The sequence below is a fragment of the Poecilia reticulata genome, chromosome 12 (assembly GCF_904066995.2).
Source record: "Poecilia reticulata chromosome 12, P_reticulata-male-v2, whole genome shotgun sequence".
NCBI classification, from domain to species: domain Eukaryota; kingdom Metazoa; phylum Chordata; class Actinopteri; order Cyprinodontiformes; family Poeciliidae; genus Poecilia; species Poecilia reticulata.
The window spans coordinates 24,410,867-24,428,623 of record NC_088841.1 but is presented as its reverse complement, the minus strand read 5'-3'; the positions used below and the strand labels follow the sequence as shown (position 1 = coordinate 24,428,623).

Here is a 17,757-nt window from a genome sequence, read left to right as displayed (position 1 = left end):
CTCAGTGAGAAAGAAATTCTAGCAAATTATAGTGAAAACCCAAGTCAAGCAGTTCAAAAGTAATTTCAACCAAATAAGAAACAAATACCAGCACTGTCATAATGTTGAATACTAAATACATTTGAACTTCTGAAGAAAGTAATAAGAAAATATCAGTTTTACTCTGGCAATTAACAGCCAAATGCAGATTTCATAATCATAACAGACCTAAATGTTTATGCTCAAAAAGTGAGGTCAAAGATTTTATATCTTTTCATACAGTGTCAAACGGTTTCAACAGTGGATTTGATCAAATCAGAACTCCATAGTCAGACAAAACACATAGTAGCTCTTGACAAACAACAACATTTCCAAATACAGGAAGAAATTGGTCTAAATAATTATTCTGGTGTACATTTATTTGGAGTTCTGTTTTGAGAGAATTTAAAAATGTGCAGAGTCAGACACACCAACAAATTCACAACCACACTATGCAAGAGACAATGGACTGCAGAGCTGGACAGGGGATACAGGTTTAAAAGCTGCCAATGCAGCATGAATGGTGAAGGAAGATACCACTGATTATGCTTTTACTGGCCTTTTTTCAATCAATAGATCCTTCTTGGATTGGTTGTCCAGCTGCACTCCTGCGGCAGAACCTGCAGAGGGGTCTGTTTCTACAAGCCTCTCCTTCTCCGTTAGGGTCTGGGACGCTGAAGGATCTACATCAGGAGCGGAGATGCAAATCTGGGGGTTTACTATGTCATCTGCAGAACCTACCAGTTCGGTTTTATGGGGGTCAGGTGTTGGAGCCTTTTGTGCACTATTTGCTTGACCACTTGCTGGCTTGTTGACAGATTGGGGTTGAGTTGTTGTAACCTGGGAAGTTGGAGACTTGGGTGGCTCTGCCTGCCATGGAAAACTAATTTTCGCTCCAAACAATGATGTTGTTGGCTCTTGTTTTCCTGGGACGCTTTTTTCTTCTTGAAACAAGGCTCCAGAAAAGGATTTCAGTCCTGACAACAGACCGCCGGTACCTTCCGTTTGAGGTGATGATGAAACAACTGATGGCATAGCAGGTGAAAATAACGACCCGAGGGATTTTCCTGCTTCACTCTGAGCAGATATAAAACCCAAGAAAGACTTAGTTTGAGGTTGTTCAGCACCACTGGAAGGTTGATTAGTTGGTGTAGCTTTACTAGCATCCAACTGAGGAGGAACTGACTTGACATTTTCATTAGTGTTGGGTTTCTCTTCAATGAACATTGGTTTTTCATGCATCACTAGTCTTTCTGCAGTTGTCATTTCTTGCTCAGTCTTTTCCACCTGACTAGTAGGTTCTTTTGATGCATCTTTTGACTGACTCACTCCAGAAACCTTTGGACAAGATGCATCAGATGCCTTCCCATTACTGCTACTGTTTGTTTCTTCTGTTTGAGGCATTTTCTGATTTGTACTCTCACAAATAGGCAGAGTTACTTCTGGTGAGACATTTTCATTTTCAGACTGTGAACCTGGTTTTGAAGTTGCTGTGGTAGAAGTTACAAGAGTGGTAGAGGTACTAGCAATTGTTACATCACTACTGGCAGTCGTAGCAGTACTGATAGTAGTGGTAGTGGCAGCAATACCAACATTTTCTGCAGTAGTAGCATCTGTAGCAGTGTGATCAGTTGCAGTAGTAGTGGCAGTTGTAGTAGTAATGGCAGAAGTAGAAGGAGTTGCAGCAGCAGTAGCGACAGCAGCAGGAGCAACAGGAGTAGCCAACCTAGCCTTAGCTGGCACTGGCTCAGGGGGTTTAGGCGGTTGTCTTAAACCACCAAACAGAGATCCACCTATGCCTCCCAGTAAAGATGCTCCAGCTTGTGGTCCTGCAGCCTGCCCAGTGGGGCTACTAAACATTCCTCCAAGCAGAGAACCGCCTGGCTGTGAAGTCGCTCCTGCCCCTGCACCTCCAAACATCCCGCCCAGAAGTGATCCACCACTTGAGGCAGCTGATGGTTTGGCAGTGGATCCTCCTCCAAACATGTCACCTAATATAGACCCCCCAGTGACAGGTGTTGTGGTCTGAGGACCAGACTGTGGAGGGGTTCCTTTGAATAAGCCTCCTAGTAAAGATCCACCTGTTTGGGGAGTTGGCGATTGAGTGTTAGACCCTCCAAAAAGTCCTCCCAACAGAGATGCCCCAGACTGACCTGTAGGAGCTTGTCCAAAAGACAAGTTCTTCTGCTGTTGGGTTGGTTGAGAGCCTTCGGTAGGAGCAGATGCAGGTTTAAACAGAGAAGACATAAATCCAGTAACAGCATCTGCTGCAGAATCAATTGAAGACTTGTCTGGTTCTGGAGGTTTTTGCTGTGTCTCAACTGGAGGACTAACTGTAGAAGTCTCTTCTACTTTAGGAGTTGCTAAATCTTGAGTTGCACTAATTTTAAGTTCAGATTGTGGTTGTGTGCTTGATTCTAATTCTTTAGATTGGTTATCTTCAGTTAAAGATTCTGACTTTTCAGTGCTTGGGCAATTATCTGTGATTTTGGTATCAGTTATTGATGCATTGACCTCAGGACAAGGGCCACTATCCTCAGGTTGCTGCTGTGTTTCCTTCTGCTCAGTGCTTTGGGCAGCAGAATCAATTACACCCGTTTCAACACCAGTAGATGTTTTGTTGTCTGAACTGTTTTTATCCGTTTCTGTAGGTGCTGTAGATTGACCAGACCCACTAAATACTGAAAACACACCTTTACTAGAGGCATCATTAGCACCAACGCTTGGTAAAATACCACCAAGAAAAGATGTACTAGTTTGTGCTGTAGCAGTTTGGGAGGATGGTCCATCTAAAATCCCTCCCAGTGGAGAGCTTTTGTTTTGAGTTGTTAAACTTGCCTGAGGGTGAGGTGAGGGTGCAGTGCCTCCAAAAATCCCACCCAAAATAGATGTTTGAGATCCAGCAACCTGAGGACCAGATCCACCAAATAAGCCTCCAAGTAATGATGTCCCTGCCTGTGATCCAGCTGTTTGAGGAATAGACCCGCCAGTCTTTGTAGGTCCAACCTGAGACACAGGTGGAGATGCAGAGCCTCCAAATAAACCACCAAGTAATGATCCTCCAGTCTGAGATGTGGTAGTTTGAGATGAGGACCCTCCAAACATAGCCCCTAACAGTGAACCTCCAGGCTGGGAGGAAGGCTCAGGAGCAGAACCTCCAAACATGGAGAACAAACCTTTGCCTGGTGGCTCTTTGGAGCCTGAAGATGCTGGCAAAGATCCTGGAGGTGAAGGTCCTGTCTGGCTGCTGGCAGCCTCAGGACTTGGTGTAGAAAATAAAGAAAGCAACCCTTTACCTGGACCTTCTGAGCTAAATCCTCCAGAAGGTTGAGGATGTGGGCCTGATCCAGTGAGCATCGAAAGCAAACCAGGAGCTGATGATTCTTTAGTAGTACCAGCATCCAGGTGAGCTGTTGCTGCACTGGTTTCCTTGGGCATTCCAGTAGGCTCTGACTTCGGTTTGTCAGATGAAACTTCCATGTCTGCAATTGTGGCTTCTTCCTTATTGGGTACTGTGGTACTCAAAGCAATGTCACTTGGCATGCTAGAATGCAATTCACCTGTAACACTGGCAGCTCCAGTCTCTGAATGGCTCATCTCTTGATAATGGCTACTGGAATCAGGTTTTTGTGCTAATTTTTGTTGATGGGGTTCTTTGGAACCAATCGATGAGTTAGGAGTTTGTTGTTGTGGTGACACCGTTGCTGGTGTAGAGGGAATATTTGGTGTTTGAGAATTTGTTGGGCCACTAAACATGGAAAACAAATTTTTTCGTGGACTTTCAGTGGAGCCAGATAATCCACCTAGCAGACCTCCGAGAACAGAAGCAGCAGTCGGCTCTTGTGGTTGAGAGGGTACTTTTGGAGTAGACTGTGCCTGAGGCTCCTGCCGTTGCTGTGTTTGTGACTGAGGAGCTGCTTGGTGAGATGGCGTGGTCGGTGGCTGAGGTTGTTGAGGGCCAGCATCACTGAACACTGAAAACAGTCCTTTCACTGTCCGTTCCGATGAACTTGATGACCCTTGTAAAAGTCCCCCGAGAAAAGATTCTGTTTGAGGTTGAGATTGTTGGGTGCTGGACCCACCAAACATTGACATAAATCCTGTAGATGGAGGATCTTTTGGAGGAACAGTAGACTTTTGTGAATATTCAGTGTTCAGCTTTGCATGGCTAGGAGGTTGAGGCGTTGTTGATCCTCCAAACATTGATAAGAGACTTTTACCAAATGTTTCTTGTTGAGGAGGTTGTTGAGCTGCACTTGGTGGATGTGTTTGAGGTGTGGGTTCTGGTTTAGGACCAGCCTGTTGAGGACTTGGCCCCGTAAACATTGAAAAAATACTTTTACTAAATGATTCATCCTGTGGAGCACTAGTTTGTGCAGATGTCTGTGGTGTTGATCCAACCAGCACATCGCCGATGGACAATCCAAAAAGTCCACCAGATGGTCCAGATGGTTTATTTCCTGCCTCCTGTTTTGTTTGCCCTGTAATTGGTGACTTGCTAGTTTCAACACCTTTGGGTAAATTAGAGAAAACCTCAGACATACTTCTACCTGGTGTCTGGCTCTGTGTTGGACCAGACTGGTCACCAGTTTGTTGTCTTACTTCACCTTTTGACTTAGATGTAGATGAAAGTGAACCCTCTGTAACACTCTGTTTCATTTGCTGTTTTTGTGGTGGAGGTGGGGAGGGCTCAGTACTAAACAAGCTGCCAATTGAACCAAAGAGATTTGACACACCTGTACTCTCTTTATTTCCAGCAGCACTGCCTGTTAAGGAAGTAGTGCTCCCAGTCTTGCTTTGAAGATTAGGAGATGGCTGAGAAGCTGTCTGGATATCTGGTTTGATTTCATCCATGCCTACAGCAGACTTGAGAAAACCCATAAAACCTCCCTGTGGTTGTTCAGGTGGCTTTTCACCTTTTGTATCAACTGTCTTGTCAGTTGCAGGCGTAGGTTGTGCTGGTTTAATAATAGATTCTTTTGATGCAATGGGTGCAGTAACATTGGGCTTTGTTGTTGGTGGGGATGCTTGCTGTACCATCGTAGTCTGACGTGAAAGTCTTGGTTTATTTGAAGTCGTATTTAAGAGTGTTGAGGGTTGGGTGACTTGAGCAACTGAGGGAACTGTTGGTAAAATTCTACCCTGCGAAGTTGTTTGTAATTTATAACTTTCTGACGGGGCAACAGCAGCAGAAGAGTCATCTTTGATAATCTTAGACTTAAGATTTTGGAGGCCTGATGACAGAATGTTCTTAGTTTGTTTCAGACTAGCTTGATCAGAATAGATCTCCCCAGGTTTTTTCACCTCCACTTGAGATGGTTTGGTAACAAAAGATGATATCAGGGAAGAAATCTTTTTGACCTGCCGATTGGGAAATTCTTCAGCTTGAGATACCCGTTTTCTCCATTCATCCTCTGAAACATCATCTACATGTTTCACTGTAACAGCAGTAGAAGAACGCCGCCGTTGGCTAGGTTGATAGCATTTGTTAAGGATCTGATGATTTAAATTCTCAACAGGAGTAGAGTTTAGAGAAACAGAAACTTTCTGAGCAAGCAATTTCTTTACTTCATGGTTGTTCCAATACAGACTAGCGTGGTCTCTTTGATGGCATGAAAGATCAATAATATCTTGGTAGTAATCTTGATAGCCATAAGAAGTTTGTCTTGGATCCACTCTTACTTTGTTTAATCTGTAAGATGCAAAATCCATGCCTTGCTGCCCTTGAGACATAAATGAATTTTCAAACATTTCAGTGAACTGCTGGAGATTTAAATTCATGATCTGGTTCCCTTTTCTGTATGCAGCGGATAAATCCAGGGGAGCATTGAGAAGTTGAGGATTGCCATGACTTTCACCAGGAAGCCAAAGAAGCTCATCCTCATTGTAAAGTGGAATTTTAAAACCACAGACCAGGACCATTTCATTGTGTAGCCACGCACTGGGTAGACTATCTAAAGTCTGTCCGTTGTCCCATGATTCGCCTTCAGGTGTACACGCATACACATATTCACCTGCTGCATCTGTAAGTAAGGCGTAAATATACTCATGGTCTGTGTAAACAAAGTACCCACAGTCGCCATCCTCTGCTGGCCACCACATCCCTTGCTCCAGAAGGGAAAGCCATTGCTGATACCATTCAGCGTCTTCAAGGTACAGCGAGTCTTCTGCATCAACATTAGCACCTGCTGAACAGTTTCTATTTGAGTTAAATTGACTATATTGACTTAAATAGTTTGTGTGAGCATTTTGTGCATTTTCCCTTTCCATTGCATGTTGCCAGTTTGCTGAGTAAGACAAGCTTGGTGCGTTCTCCTCATAGTAGCCTTCATGATACAAGACTCCATTCAAGCTGTAAGAACTGCCATCGTTAAACGAATGGCATTTCCCAAATTTTGCATTACTGTGGTTAGTTGTTAAGTTCAGAGCAGCTTCTTTATTAGATGAACATGCAATATTTCCTAAGTCTTCATAACTGTTCCATGACTTTCTTTGGGGGTATTCATTTCGTGGTCCTTCAAATGAATGTGATACCATTTGTTTCTCATGATGTGCAACATCTTGCCAAGGAATTTCGTTCACTGGGTGATTAACATTTGAATAGCTGCAGTGAAGTGTAGATGACGGTAATGACATGCCTTCACAGTTTTGTGTGTACCCTTGATCTTCTCCTTGAAAGTTGTAGCTTAAAGACTCATTCTGAAACTGCTGCCAAAGAGCACTTTCACGGATCCACTGGTTTTCATCGTATGACGGACTAATCCCAAACTCAGAAAAATTACCTTGGTAAAGGTTCTGATTTGTCATCCCAAACAAAGAGGGAACACTTCCACCTTTAAAAGACTCCAGGGTCATGACTGGAGAAGTAGTACAGCTCTCAAAATGGGAGTGAATATTTCCTGTGCTGTAAGCCATTGGGTTATTTGAAGGAATAGAATGAGAGAAGTGTAGCTGAGATAGATTACCTGTGCTAAATGAATAGTGTGTTGCCTGACTTTGAAGAGATCTTGCAAAAGCAGCTGAAGTTCGCAGGTCTAGACTCTCATTGTGAATGGCCACAGGTGTGCTAATTAAAACATGCCTACTCTGTCCTGGAGTCAGACAAATTGGAGCAGTTCTTTCCACCCTCTCATCTGCAAAACCTGTGGTACTACTTTTTATCAAATCTGAAGATAATCCCGTCGTCTTGGCACACTGTGTTGATTGCCCTGCATCCTGACCTCCCATCTTTGCTTGCTTGAAACAAGGATTTTCAGTTGCATTTTTGCTAAACCACCCTGACAAAAATCCTTGCTGAGCAGCACCATGAATCATTTTATCTTTATCTACATGTCCTTGTAAGGGCTGTTGTTTTAAATTGGCAAGGGAATGAAGGGCCTGGTCTTGGTGTGGAGTTGTCTTTGTGATTGTAGATACAATGTCCCTTTCTTGTATTGATTTTTCTGCTGATTTCTGACAGGTCAGGTCTGTACTTTCAGACGTTTTTGTCAACTTGTTGAACAACCCAGAAAGCACTCCCGATTGACTTGCCGTCTCTGTCTGTGTTGGGAAAGGCTGGCTACAAGGCACTTGCTGATTTACTGTAATCTCATGGGGGCTTTTGTGTGGCAGTTGCTGAATCACATTTTCTGAAGAGGATTTAAATAGTCCAGAAAAGAGTCCAGTTCCTTGAGCTGTTTGGGTTGTGCTACTTTGAGATTGAGTTTGGTTAGAAATTGGGAAATCGCTTTGTCTTGCCTGCTCGTGACTTGATTTACTAGAGGAAATCTTATGCTGCTGTGCTGATGGTTGACTTTGTTTATTTATGCTGTCAGCTGAAGAAAATTTGAAAAGACCAGATAAAAGACCACCTTGCTGCGAAGGTTGCTGAGGTGGAACGGTTTGTTGTCGAATGAAGCCTGGTTTAGAGGTTTCTTGTACTTCTTGGTGGCTCATTGTTCTGTTCCTCAGACCTCCACTAAGTCCTTGAGTTTTCTGCACACTGCTGGCTTGTTTATGTTGATCACTGCCAAATTGAGGAACTGTTTGAGAATTTGAACTATTCTCACTGGAGGTAAATTTTAGTAAGCCAGAAAGCAAGCCTCTCTGTTGAGGTTGAGGTTGAACTTGCAGAGTTTCGCCCGATGTCTGCTGCTGTCCAGGGCTGCTGCTGCGCATTTCCCTTTGCCTCTCAGCCTCAGGGGGCTGCTGCTGTACATTTTGTGGTACACTTTCTGTTGACGAAAACTTTAATAGTCCTGAGAGAAGGCCACCTTTTTGGGGAGTGGTGAAACTTTGTTGGGAGCTAGAGTGTGAGGGAATATTGCCTTTTGGTGATGGATTGCCAGACAAGTCACTACTAGAACCAATATTAAGTAGTCCAGATAGCAGTCCTTGTTTGGGTTGACTAGAGCCCATCTGAGAAATGTCTTCAGCTGAGCTACCTCTCAAAGGAGTTGTGCTAAAATGCTGAGATCCAGGCTGATTAGGGTTTTGTGGCATTCTTGCTGGCTTCTGATTTGAGGTATGTTGTTGGTCAGTTGGCACTCTGCTGCTCTGAGGATGAACATTAGTCTTCTGGTTTGGACCAGCAAGACTGGGCGAGGGGTTGAACATGCTGGAAAACCATCCTTTCTCTGTGTTTTCCTGTTGGACGGTGGAAGTGGCGTAGGATGAAGCTGTATCGTAATATTCTTGTGGGTAATTCTGTGTTTTCATAGAGGCACCAGCATCTTCAGTGGATGAAAATCTCAAAAAACCAGACAGAACACCTCCTTCTGGTTTTGGACACTGCTGAGTAGGAACATTTTCTGAGGGGACAAAAGGAAATCTTGGCTTGCTACTTAGTGGCTGGTTTCCCACTGGTTTCTGTGGTTGTGGATTCTCATTAGCTCGAAACATTGGATAAACCACCACAGGAGGAGCATTTGGGGCTGGAACAGGAACGACTGGTGTAATCAATGAACTCAAGGATTTCTTGAAAGGGCTAAAAAATCCTGTGTTTGCAGTTTGGTCAGTAGACTTCTGAGGCTCTGGAGGATTTAAATTTTGTTCATAAATATCTGGATTTTGTCTCCAGTGTAAATTCTTGTCATGATTTTGCAGCAAATAGTTGTCATGAGCTGAACTCGCTAACCTCACTGATTTCATAGCACCAGCGTCCGTCATTGACTGTTTACCTTGAGGAACGGCTTCAACATCCCACTTTCCCTCTGACTGGAACTTTGCTTGGGAATATTTAGACTCAAACTCTTGCTTGGATTCAGTAGAACTTTGTACTTCACCTCCTGAGAAAAGCTTTAAAGGATTCAGTTTTTCTATAACCGAGTTTCCTGTTGTAGTTTGCGGTGGAGTCTGGATCTTGGGTGAGTGTTCTCGTACGGTTCGAGTAGCACTTCCCGTTTCCTGTGGAACTCGCATTTTGTTCTGAGGCAGAGAACTGAAGGACTTGTTGGGAGAGGTTTCTACCGGAGATACGACCGCTACCGGAGCCGTGCTGTTTGCCTTTGTGGGGATAAAGGATAGAAGCCGCGTTATTCCAGACTGTGCAGGTTGTGGAGCCGGTGCAGGCTGTTTGATTCCTCCTCCAACTTTGTCAGTGATGGAGCAAAACAATGAACTCATTGCGTTCTTTACACCTGAAATACCCTGATCAGAATCAGCTGCTCCTTTGCAGTCCTTTGAAATACTCTGATCTTCTCCGAGTGAATTTGTCCGGTTGCTACCCAGAGATGATAGCCTCGACTTGCTTGATTTGGGAAGGGAACCATATTTGCTAATTTCCTCCTCTTTTTCAGCGAGATATTCAGAGACCGTCTCAACAAGACACTGCAGCTCATCCATCGGGTCAACATATTCGTCAATCGGCTCCTCAACAGGGGAAAGTATCGCCTCAGAAACCCATCCTCCAGTTCTGCCACACTTCTTTTCACGGAGACCCTGGGGATAGTCCATGTAGCCCTCATTGGGATGCCGCTCCTTGTGATGCTGCTCGTAAAAGTCTCCAGCCACAAAGTGATTAGTATGTTTATCCACCGCTGGGGGGTATGGAGCATCCCCGCAGTCAAATTCAAAGTCAAACCGCTCTCTCGGTCGAGGATCGCACCCTTTTTTATATGCTACATAGTTCTCCAAAGTGTTATCCAGGTCATTTTTCGCCCACATCCTTGTTTTGTAGAGAAGCCCGTCTTTGTATGGCCTGAGGCATGATGAAGTCATGAAGCGCTCCTCTTCCTCCTGCATCTCTGCTACCTGTCGCAGGAACGGCTCCCCTCTTTTCTCCGGAAGCTTTGCAAGATGATCGGGAGATGTCTCTTGCCCCTGCTTATGGAGAAGCCCTCCAGGGTCCGTTATTCTTTTCTTTCTTCTTCGGTCGATGGTGTCATAGCTTTCAGGGTAAGTTGCAGCCCCAAAACTGCTATGAGGTTGGCTGACTGTTGTTCTCGCCAGCTCTGGGTAAGGTCTTCCCATTCGAAAGATTACAGTGTCTTCCTGATCATCCAAGAAGTCGCTCAGCTGAGGCTTTGATCGTCCTTTGTATTTGTTTTCCCACTCTTCAAACCCCATGCCAGAATCTACAGGTATTATTCTAACTCTTCCCTTCTGGTTTAAAGATCTTAGTAAGGAAAGGATGGGAACATATAGAAAGACAAAGGGGAAGCAAATGGGGAAAAAAAGAAAAATTGAAGACAAAAGGCACAAAAGTTAGACAGTAAGATCAAAAGAAGACATTAAGACAGGAAAACTGCATGCAAAGGTAGAGCAATAAAAGCACCATAGTAAAACAAGCAGAAAACAGATGATTTAAAGACATATTTCAGTTCCTCCAGGAGGTTTTGCTGCAGCTTGGCTGAATTTGGATCAATTCCTTTAATCTCCTTCTAATTTAACTTTCTGTTTCATGGACTACTATGCAAAAAACTTTGCAGCTTTCCTCCAAACAAACCAAGTAAGTTGCGCAATGTTTTACTGAAAACGCAAAATATGCACAATTTCTTTCTAGTTTCTAGTGCCTGAATCTTTATACCCTTGAAATGAGACAAAACTCATTTACAAGTAACTTTTCAACAACTAAAAGTGAATTCCTTAATATTGATCAAAGGCACTAGTACTGGGAGATATTTGCCACTTATACCAAGACATATTTCCTATAAAAGTTTAAAAATCTGCCAGTGGAGCTAACACTATTTTAAAAATCAATATTAAAGTAGTATTTACTTAAAACAAGTCTCAACATCTTTCTGGAAAGTTGTTTTTAAATTACACTTCAAATTAGACAAAAATAAGACATTATGTTTTTACAGTGTGCTGCTGGATGTTAGCTAAATGATGATTAATCCATGTCACCGTATCATGTTAACAAGAATACCAATGATGTTGCCATTAACCATTTTACATCTCTTGCTAATTAGTTAAAGCTTGAAATAAAGCAAATCCCCTTTAATTTCTGCTCACTGTTGCTTTCTAAATACTTAAAAGAAATCATTAGAAAAAGCAAAGAAACATTAGATCAGCAGCAGGATGGTAAGGTCAGGAAATAAAATGACAAAAATAGTAAAACTTGAAATGTGCAATTCCAACTAAAGGTGCTGCAAAATCAGTAACAAATAAGCATCACAGCATCCTGGAGGGACTGATATCGACGTATTCATGCCTCTATGTGCATTTTGCAGGTTTATCATTCTGTTTTTGCGTTGTAACAGATTGTGTGTCACCATGTTTGTCTAAGCCTGAACAAATGTAGATTTAGCCTGGACAAATGTCACAGTCAGCAGCTCTAAACCCTAAATCACCAACATACGGCATTTGGTTCAGAAGTTTATAATCCCCAAAGAGAGCAGCCTGACCCGCTCCCTCTGGGAGCGTCGCAGAGAGGTTTCCTCTTTCAAAAGCTTTTCAAACTGCCGTGGAGTCGAAGCAACACAACAGATTCTTTGACGGAATGGAACAAAGAGCTGGAATCCCATTTTTTATTCTGTTTCCTGCAGCAGAATCAGAAGCTCGCTATCAGGAAGTGCAGACAGATTTGTGACGTTCTCACTGGTGTAAATGACTCCAACAGCATTTCTCTATGGTCGAAAAACTGCATATTCAAAATTTCCCTTGAAAATTGTTTGGTTTTTAAAAATAAATTTAATGTAAACAGATAATTCTGCTCAGTGATATTTCCAAATTAAAAAAGGATGATGCCATTTCAGCTGATGTAAAAGTGAAACCAGTCTTAATGGATCAAAGCTGCATCTCGATAATTTAGAATATAAGTGAAAAGTTTTACGTTATGTAGATAAATTACATAAAAAGTGATGCATTTAAAAAAATATTTAAATCTGATTATTATTATATATTCAATAAAAAGTCAAAATGCAGTTTCTCAAAAATAAAATATATTAACAACAACAATTAAAGGCAGAACTTTGACATTTTCACCAGTCAAAATGTCATTAGTAGCCGTTTCAAATTATATTAATGAAAAGTAGGGCTGCAGCTAACGATTAGTTTAGTAATTGATCAATTGATTATTCTGACAATTAATTGTAAAAAAAATTGACATTCTACAAAAAAGCCTTTTTATACAACATTAGAAATACATTAAAATATGCAGATAATCTAATAAATTCCTTTTAAATTAAGAAAATAGACATTTAGTACACAAAATGCAGTCCCACCACCTGAAGATTGGGTAAAACATTAATAGTAAGTTTTTATCAATATTGAGAAATTATTAATATAAACAAGCTTCATATATTGCTGAAAAGTTACTTGCTAGTTAGTTTTGCATTGTTTAAAGTGTACCAAGACATGTGCAGCAGAAATACTTGGTCGGAGTTTGTTTTTGCAGTGTAAAGTGTTTTTCTGCTCGGCTCTACCTGCTTCCCCTCTGGTCCCGGTAGTCCAGGTCCAAGCTGTGGACCGAGTCGCTGCAGCAGTCTGGCTGCTGCAGCTGGGCTCCGCGGGGCCCCATGGGGAACTGGTGCACGGACGAGTTGGGCTGGGCCGTGGTGTGGTACCGAGGCGGCAAACTGTTGCTGGTCTCGCTGCGGTAGTCGCTGTCCCGGTCGTCTACGGCGCTGTCCTGGTCGTCCAAGGCTGCAGCAGGAAGATCCGATCAATAAAACTAAGACGACCCATTACCTTAAAATGTTTACATTATTATGCTTCCTGGAACAGGTTAGGATAGGTGTATCAGGCAACACAAACGACGTTCATTACATTTCTTTTTACACAAAATCCTTCCTGGATAATGAGATTTTAGTCTGCTCATTTCAGAGAGAGCCGTTTTCTGGGTTCTGTCACTTTAAATCCAGATAAACTGCTGCTGGCCACGCCCCCAACGCAACATTTATGTGAAAATGGCTGCTAAAAGACACGCAATTATACAAGTAGAATCCTGCATAACAGAAATGCAAAAATCTTACCAAGTATTGTTGTTCAGTTTTTAGTGAAAATAGTTCAGTTGAAGTAACAAAAATAAGAGTCAACTTTTCAACAAGATACAGGATTTTGTTTTAAGTCAATAATTCCTTATTATTATCTAAAGAAAATTAATTTTTACACTGGCAGATCATTTCACATTTTTCCCATGTGTTAAGTAAAATAATCTGCCAGTGGATTTTGTCGTTATGCTAATTGGTTATTTATTTAAAACAAGCTCCTCTGTCTTGCTGAAAAGTTACTTGTAAATTAGTTTCGTTCTATTTGAAATGAATTAAGATATTTACATTAGAAATTGGACAAAAATACGATAAAAATAAGATTTTGTGCTTGGGTTGCTAGGTGACGAGCAGAATTCCACCGGGGTTGCTAGGTAACGGCCGGGCTTTGATGGGGTTGCTAGGTGAGGAATTTTGCAATATTTGTGCTTATGTAAGATGGTAAATGGGAGTTTTTGTTACTCGTCACATCGATCACAGACGATAACATGAATCACGCCAGAGGCAGTAAAGTAGTAGAAGAAACACTGCCACCTGCTGGTGGGAGGTGGCATCACTTAAACCCAACAGTTTGGATTATTTTTGCGGAAAATTTGTAATAAACCCATAATTATGTATTAGTGCAAAAAAGGGAGGAGATGTGTTTATTTAGACTAAATTTCTACAAAAAAAATGGACGGACACATTTATGCAGTAAACAAATGCTTTGATTTTATAGATAAAATAAGATTTAAGCACGCAACAGTAAATATAAACAGTAAATTTAATCCAATCCAAACCAAAAACAGGATTAAGGAGCAACATTACTGCTAAATGAGCAGCTGGATTTAATGGGGCTGTGAACGGTTACTAAGGAGCAGCATAGTGTGATGTGCAAGTGATTCAATCTGGGCAAACAGAGAGAAACTACAATAAGACATCGCCCTCTTTTTAATTAGAGGCTGCAGATTATTACAGATCCGCCCTGCTGTCCTCAGATGGCTGCAAGGAGGCCATAATCTGAAGGCAGAAATTTATTTTCCTGGCACAAACACGAGAATCCCTCAGATTTTAAACATTTTAATCATTTTTAAAGTGTAACTAATCCCCAATTAAAATTATTTTCCTTATAAATTAGCCTTTAAGGGTGTTATCTTTATGTTTTTGTTCAGATTTCTGTTAAAATGTGAACATTTTTGTGGAAATTTGTTTTTTTTTTTCTTCAACACTTTGGGCTAAAACCATCTCAGTGCTGCCCTCTTTGGGTGGAAAAGTGGTACTGCAGTTGAATTTTCCTATTGGTTCTAACTCAGTATGTCTCTTTTGAATCCGTGCATCTCTTAGGGGAAGACTTTCAGGAAAGAATTCCCTCCAAAACGCTCAGAATATTTCAGTTCTAACATTTAATGTCAAAAGTGTTGATAATAAAACTGATAATCCAGCAGAAAGAGTTTGGTGGGAAATGAAAGGGCATCAAGGAAAACAGCAGGAAAAAAATGTATCCGGCTGCAGAAACATGAAGAAAATGAATGGAAACGCTGTAGGTGACATTTAATACAGGAACATTATGATGTGCACAAAGGGGTTGAGGGTCGGCCAGGGGAAGAGATCCACTAAGTTGCGTTACATACTCAGTGGGTCAGCCCATCCGAAATAGTTGCCTGGTGAAACATTACAAATGAGAGTTCAGTCCAAACGGAGGCAGCAAAAAAATAAAAAATAAATAAAACGTTCTCTACATGAACCTGAACCACTGTGGAAAAAAGGTTTGGTTTGTTCTGGTAAAAAAAAAATGACAGCAAGCAGCAGAACAAAACTCAAAATAAATGATCTGACGCCCTCTAGTGGCTGAAAGGAGAACAGAGGGAACTCACAACACTGGGAGGGTGCACACTGCAGCGGAGCCCTCTGCTCGTCATGTGGAAGAGGAAACTACAGGGAAAGCAGAGAATCAAACATCAGGCAGGGTTGTAAAGACTGGGTTTATTATTTTAAAAGTTTCAGAAGTTTCCAAAAGCACATTAATAGAAAGTTAAGAGGAAGGAAAAAGTGTTCTTGCCACTTATTGTGGCCGGATTTAATGTTCTGAAAGCCATCACAGACAGACGCAACAAAAAAAAAAAAAAACGCTTAAGTGTCATTACGAATATCCAACTATATTCACAGAAAGTTGAGTGGAAGGAAAAAGTGTTGCAGCCACTGACTGCATCAGGACTCAGTGTTTCAAAAGTAATTTCACAGAAACACTACAAGAGAATGGGCTACAACGTGCAACAACACACATTAGTGGAAAGCTTAGTGGAAGGAAAATAATCACTGATTTCGGGTGGATTTAAAGCTTCAAAGCCGTTACACTCAGATCCAATCAAAACAAATGTCATTAGATGCATCCAAACAATTTAATGGAAAGTTGACTGGAAGGAAAAAATGTTGTAATCATTGGCTGTGGCTGGAATTAATGCTTCAAATGTCATTACACACAGACCCAACCAGGACATGGGCTACATCTGTCATTACTTGTAACAAAAACACACTAAAGTAAAGTTTAGTGGAAAGAAAACATTTTGTAGTTGTGCATTTTTATCAATATTAAGTAATTATTATTTAAAAGAAACTCCTACAGCTCACTAAAAACTTATTTGTAGTTCAGTTTAGTCGTACTAAGATATTTGCACTAGAAACTAGACATAAAATACTTGAGATTTAGTTCTTTTGCAGTGCATAATAGTTAAATCCAAGAAATGAAAAGTTGAGTGGAAGGAGAAAGTGTTTGCAACAAGAACCATTTAAACTAGTTGTGTTGTGTTTTCTCATTGCAAACAGAAACAGATGCTGGTTTGTGTATTTCTCACACACACAAAAAAACTAATTTGCAGAAGGTGATGAAAAATGATCGATCGTATTTATGGATTCAGTCGGTAACTAAAAAAAACAAATCCACCAAATTCATCTGAAGTTAAATTTATCTGGATTTTACCTCATCATGGATTCCCATGTTGATTCGCTCCAGTTTCCCCGTCCAATACTGCGCTTCATCTTCTGGGATATCTGGAGGTAAATACCGCAGAAAACACAACATTATTTATTTACAGTGTATGTGAAATAAACTGGAGCAAAGTGGGAGCGTCGCATTATTCCCAGCTGAAGCTGCGCGGCTGCAGATGCACATTAAAGGGCACAAAGCCTTCAAAGAGACGGCGACCTGCAGCTTTAATGGCGCCGCGCAGCAGCAGCTTTGATCTGATCAGAACCACAACGCGACGAAAACGTGACGATGGCCACAAAGAGACTAAAAATGTGACGGATTTCCTGGAATCCATGTCAATATGTTGTTACTGCTGCACAAACCGACATGTTTCACCCAGAAACAGCTCAAGATTTTAATGGAGACGTTTCCAAATATATTAATATTCTTGTTTTGATGCAAATTTTTTTTATTGGATTTAAGTCTGCACTTTAACTAGGCCGTTAACACGTAAACGCGCTTCCATTGAGATGAGAGGTTTGTATATTTTTGTCATGTAGAAGAAAAACAAGGTCAATTTCAAAGCAACTCGAGGAGAAAAAACAAAGAAATTTAAGCTAAAAAATACTTAAGAATATTAGCAAAAACTATTGATAAAATATTAGAAGTGAACAATTTATATTTTTAGGTAAATTGAATGAAGAATTAGCAAACAATTTTATATAAAATTTTAGCAGTAAGCTAGCAAGAAAATTTTAGCTAAATTGTTTTTACAAAATATTAGAACACTGCAGCCTGAAGGGACCCAATTCCGATTTTTTTCTGACGTAATACAACCTGTATCCGATCTTTTCATGGCAGTGTGAACAGCACAGGTCGGATTCTTTATCCGAATCTGATCCATATCCGATACGTATCCGATTCAAATGCGACCATAACGTTCAGGTCGCATTCATTCGAACCGAACGTCACTGATTCTGAAAAAATCTCACTATTCTGCGTCCTGATACACGCAGGTGGGAAGAAAAACATCAACCATGACGGACTAAATGAGGATTAAATTGTTAATTTGCTGCTCCGGCCGGATAACAACTTCAAATATATAAGCTAAGCTCCACCGTTAGCCTCCATGTTTACTTCCGTAAACTCTTAGCTCTTCTTCTTCTTCTTTTTATGGCGGTTGGCAGAACACTGAGAACGCTGACGCTATAGCGCCCTCTACTGCGCATGCGGGACACTTTCAGGTAGTTTTCCCGTTTACACTGCAGAACACATACAGGTCGCATTTACTGGCAGTGTGAACGGCTCCGGCAAAAAACTCGGAATTGGGTCACTTCAGGCTGCAGTGTGTAGTGAAATATTAGCAATAAACAATTATAATATTAA

At 41.3% G+C, this 17,757-nt stretch overlaps 1 protein-coding gene across 10 annotated transcripts in view; it reads right to left on the bottom strand.

The window, feature by feature from the left end:
- The window catches only part of unc13bb (unc-13 homolog Bb (C. elegans)), a 69,533-nt gene that overhangs the window by 36,127 nt on the left and 15,649 nt on the right, over positions 1-17,757 (bottom strand). For 8 of the 10 annotated variants that reach the window (XM_081613369.1, XM_081613366.1, XM_081613370.1 and 5 more), the window contains exons 6-10: positions 16,384-16,454; positions 15,281-15,338; positions 15,038-15,067; positions 12,864-13,083; positions 578-10,612 (exon numbers count right to left, since the gene is read on the bottom strand). In XM_081613369.1, coding sequence (XP_081469495.1) covers positions 578-10,612; positions 12,864-13,083; positions 15,038-15,067; positions 15,281-15,338; positions 16,384-16,454 — 10,414 coding nt within the window. The remainder of the gene's footprint in view (positions 1-577; positions 10,613-12,863; positions 13,084-15,037; positions 15,068-15,280; positions 15,339-16,383; positions 16,455-17,757) is intronic. The other 2 variants (XM_081613368.1, XM_081613376.1) reach the window with 2 other exon arrangements.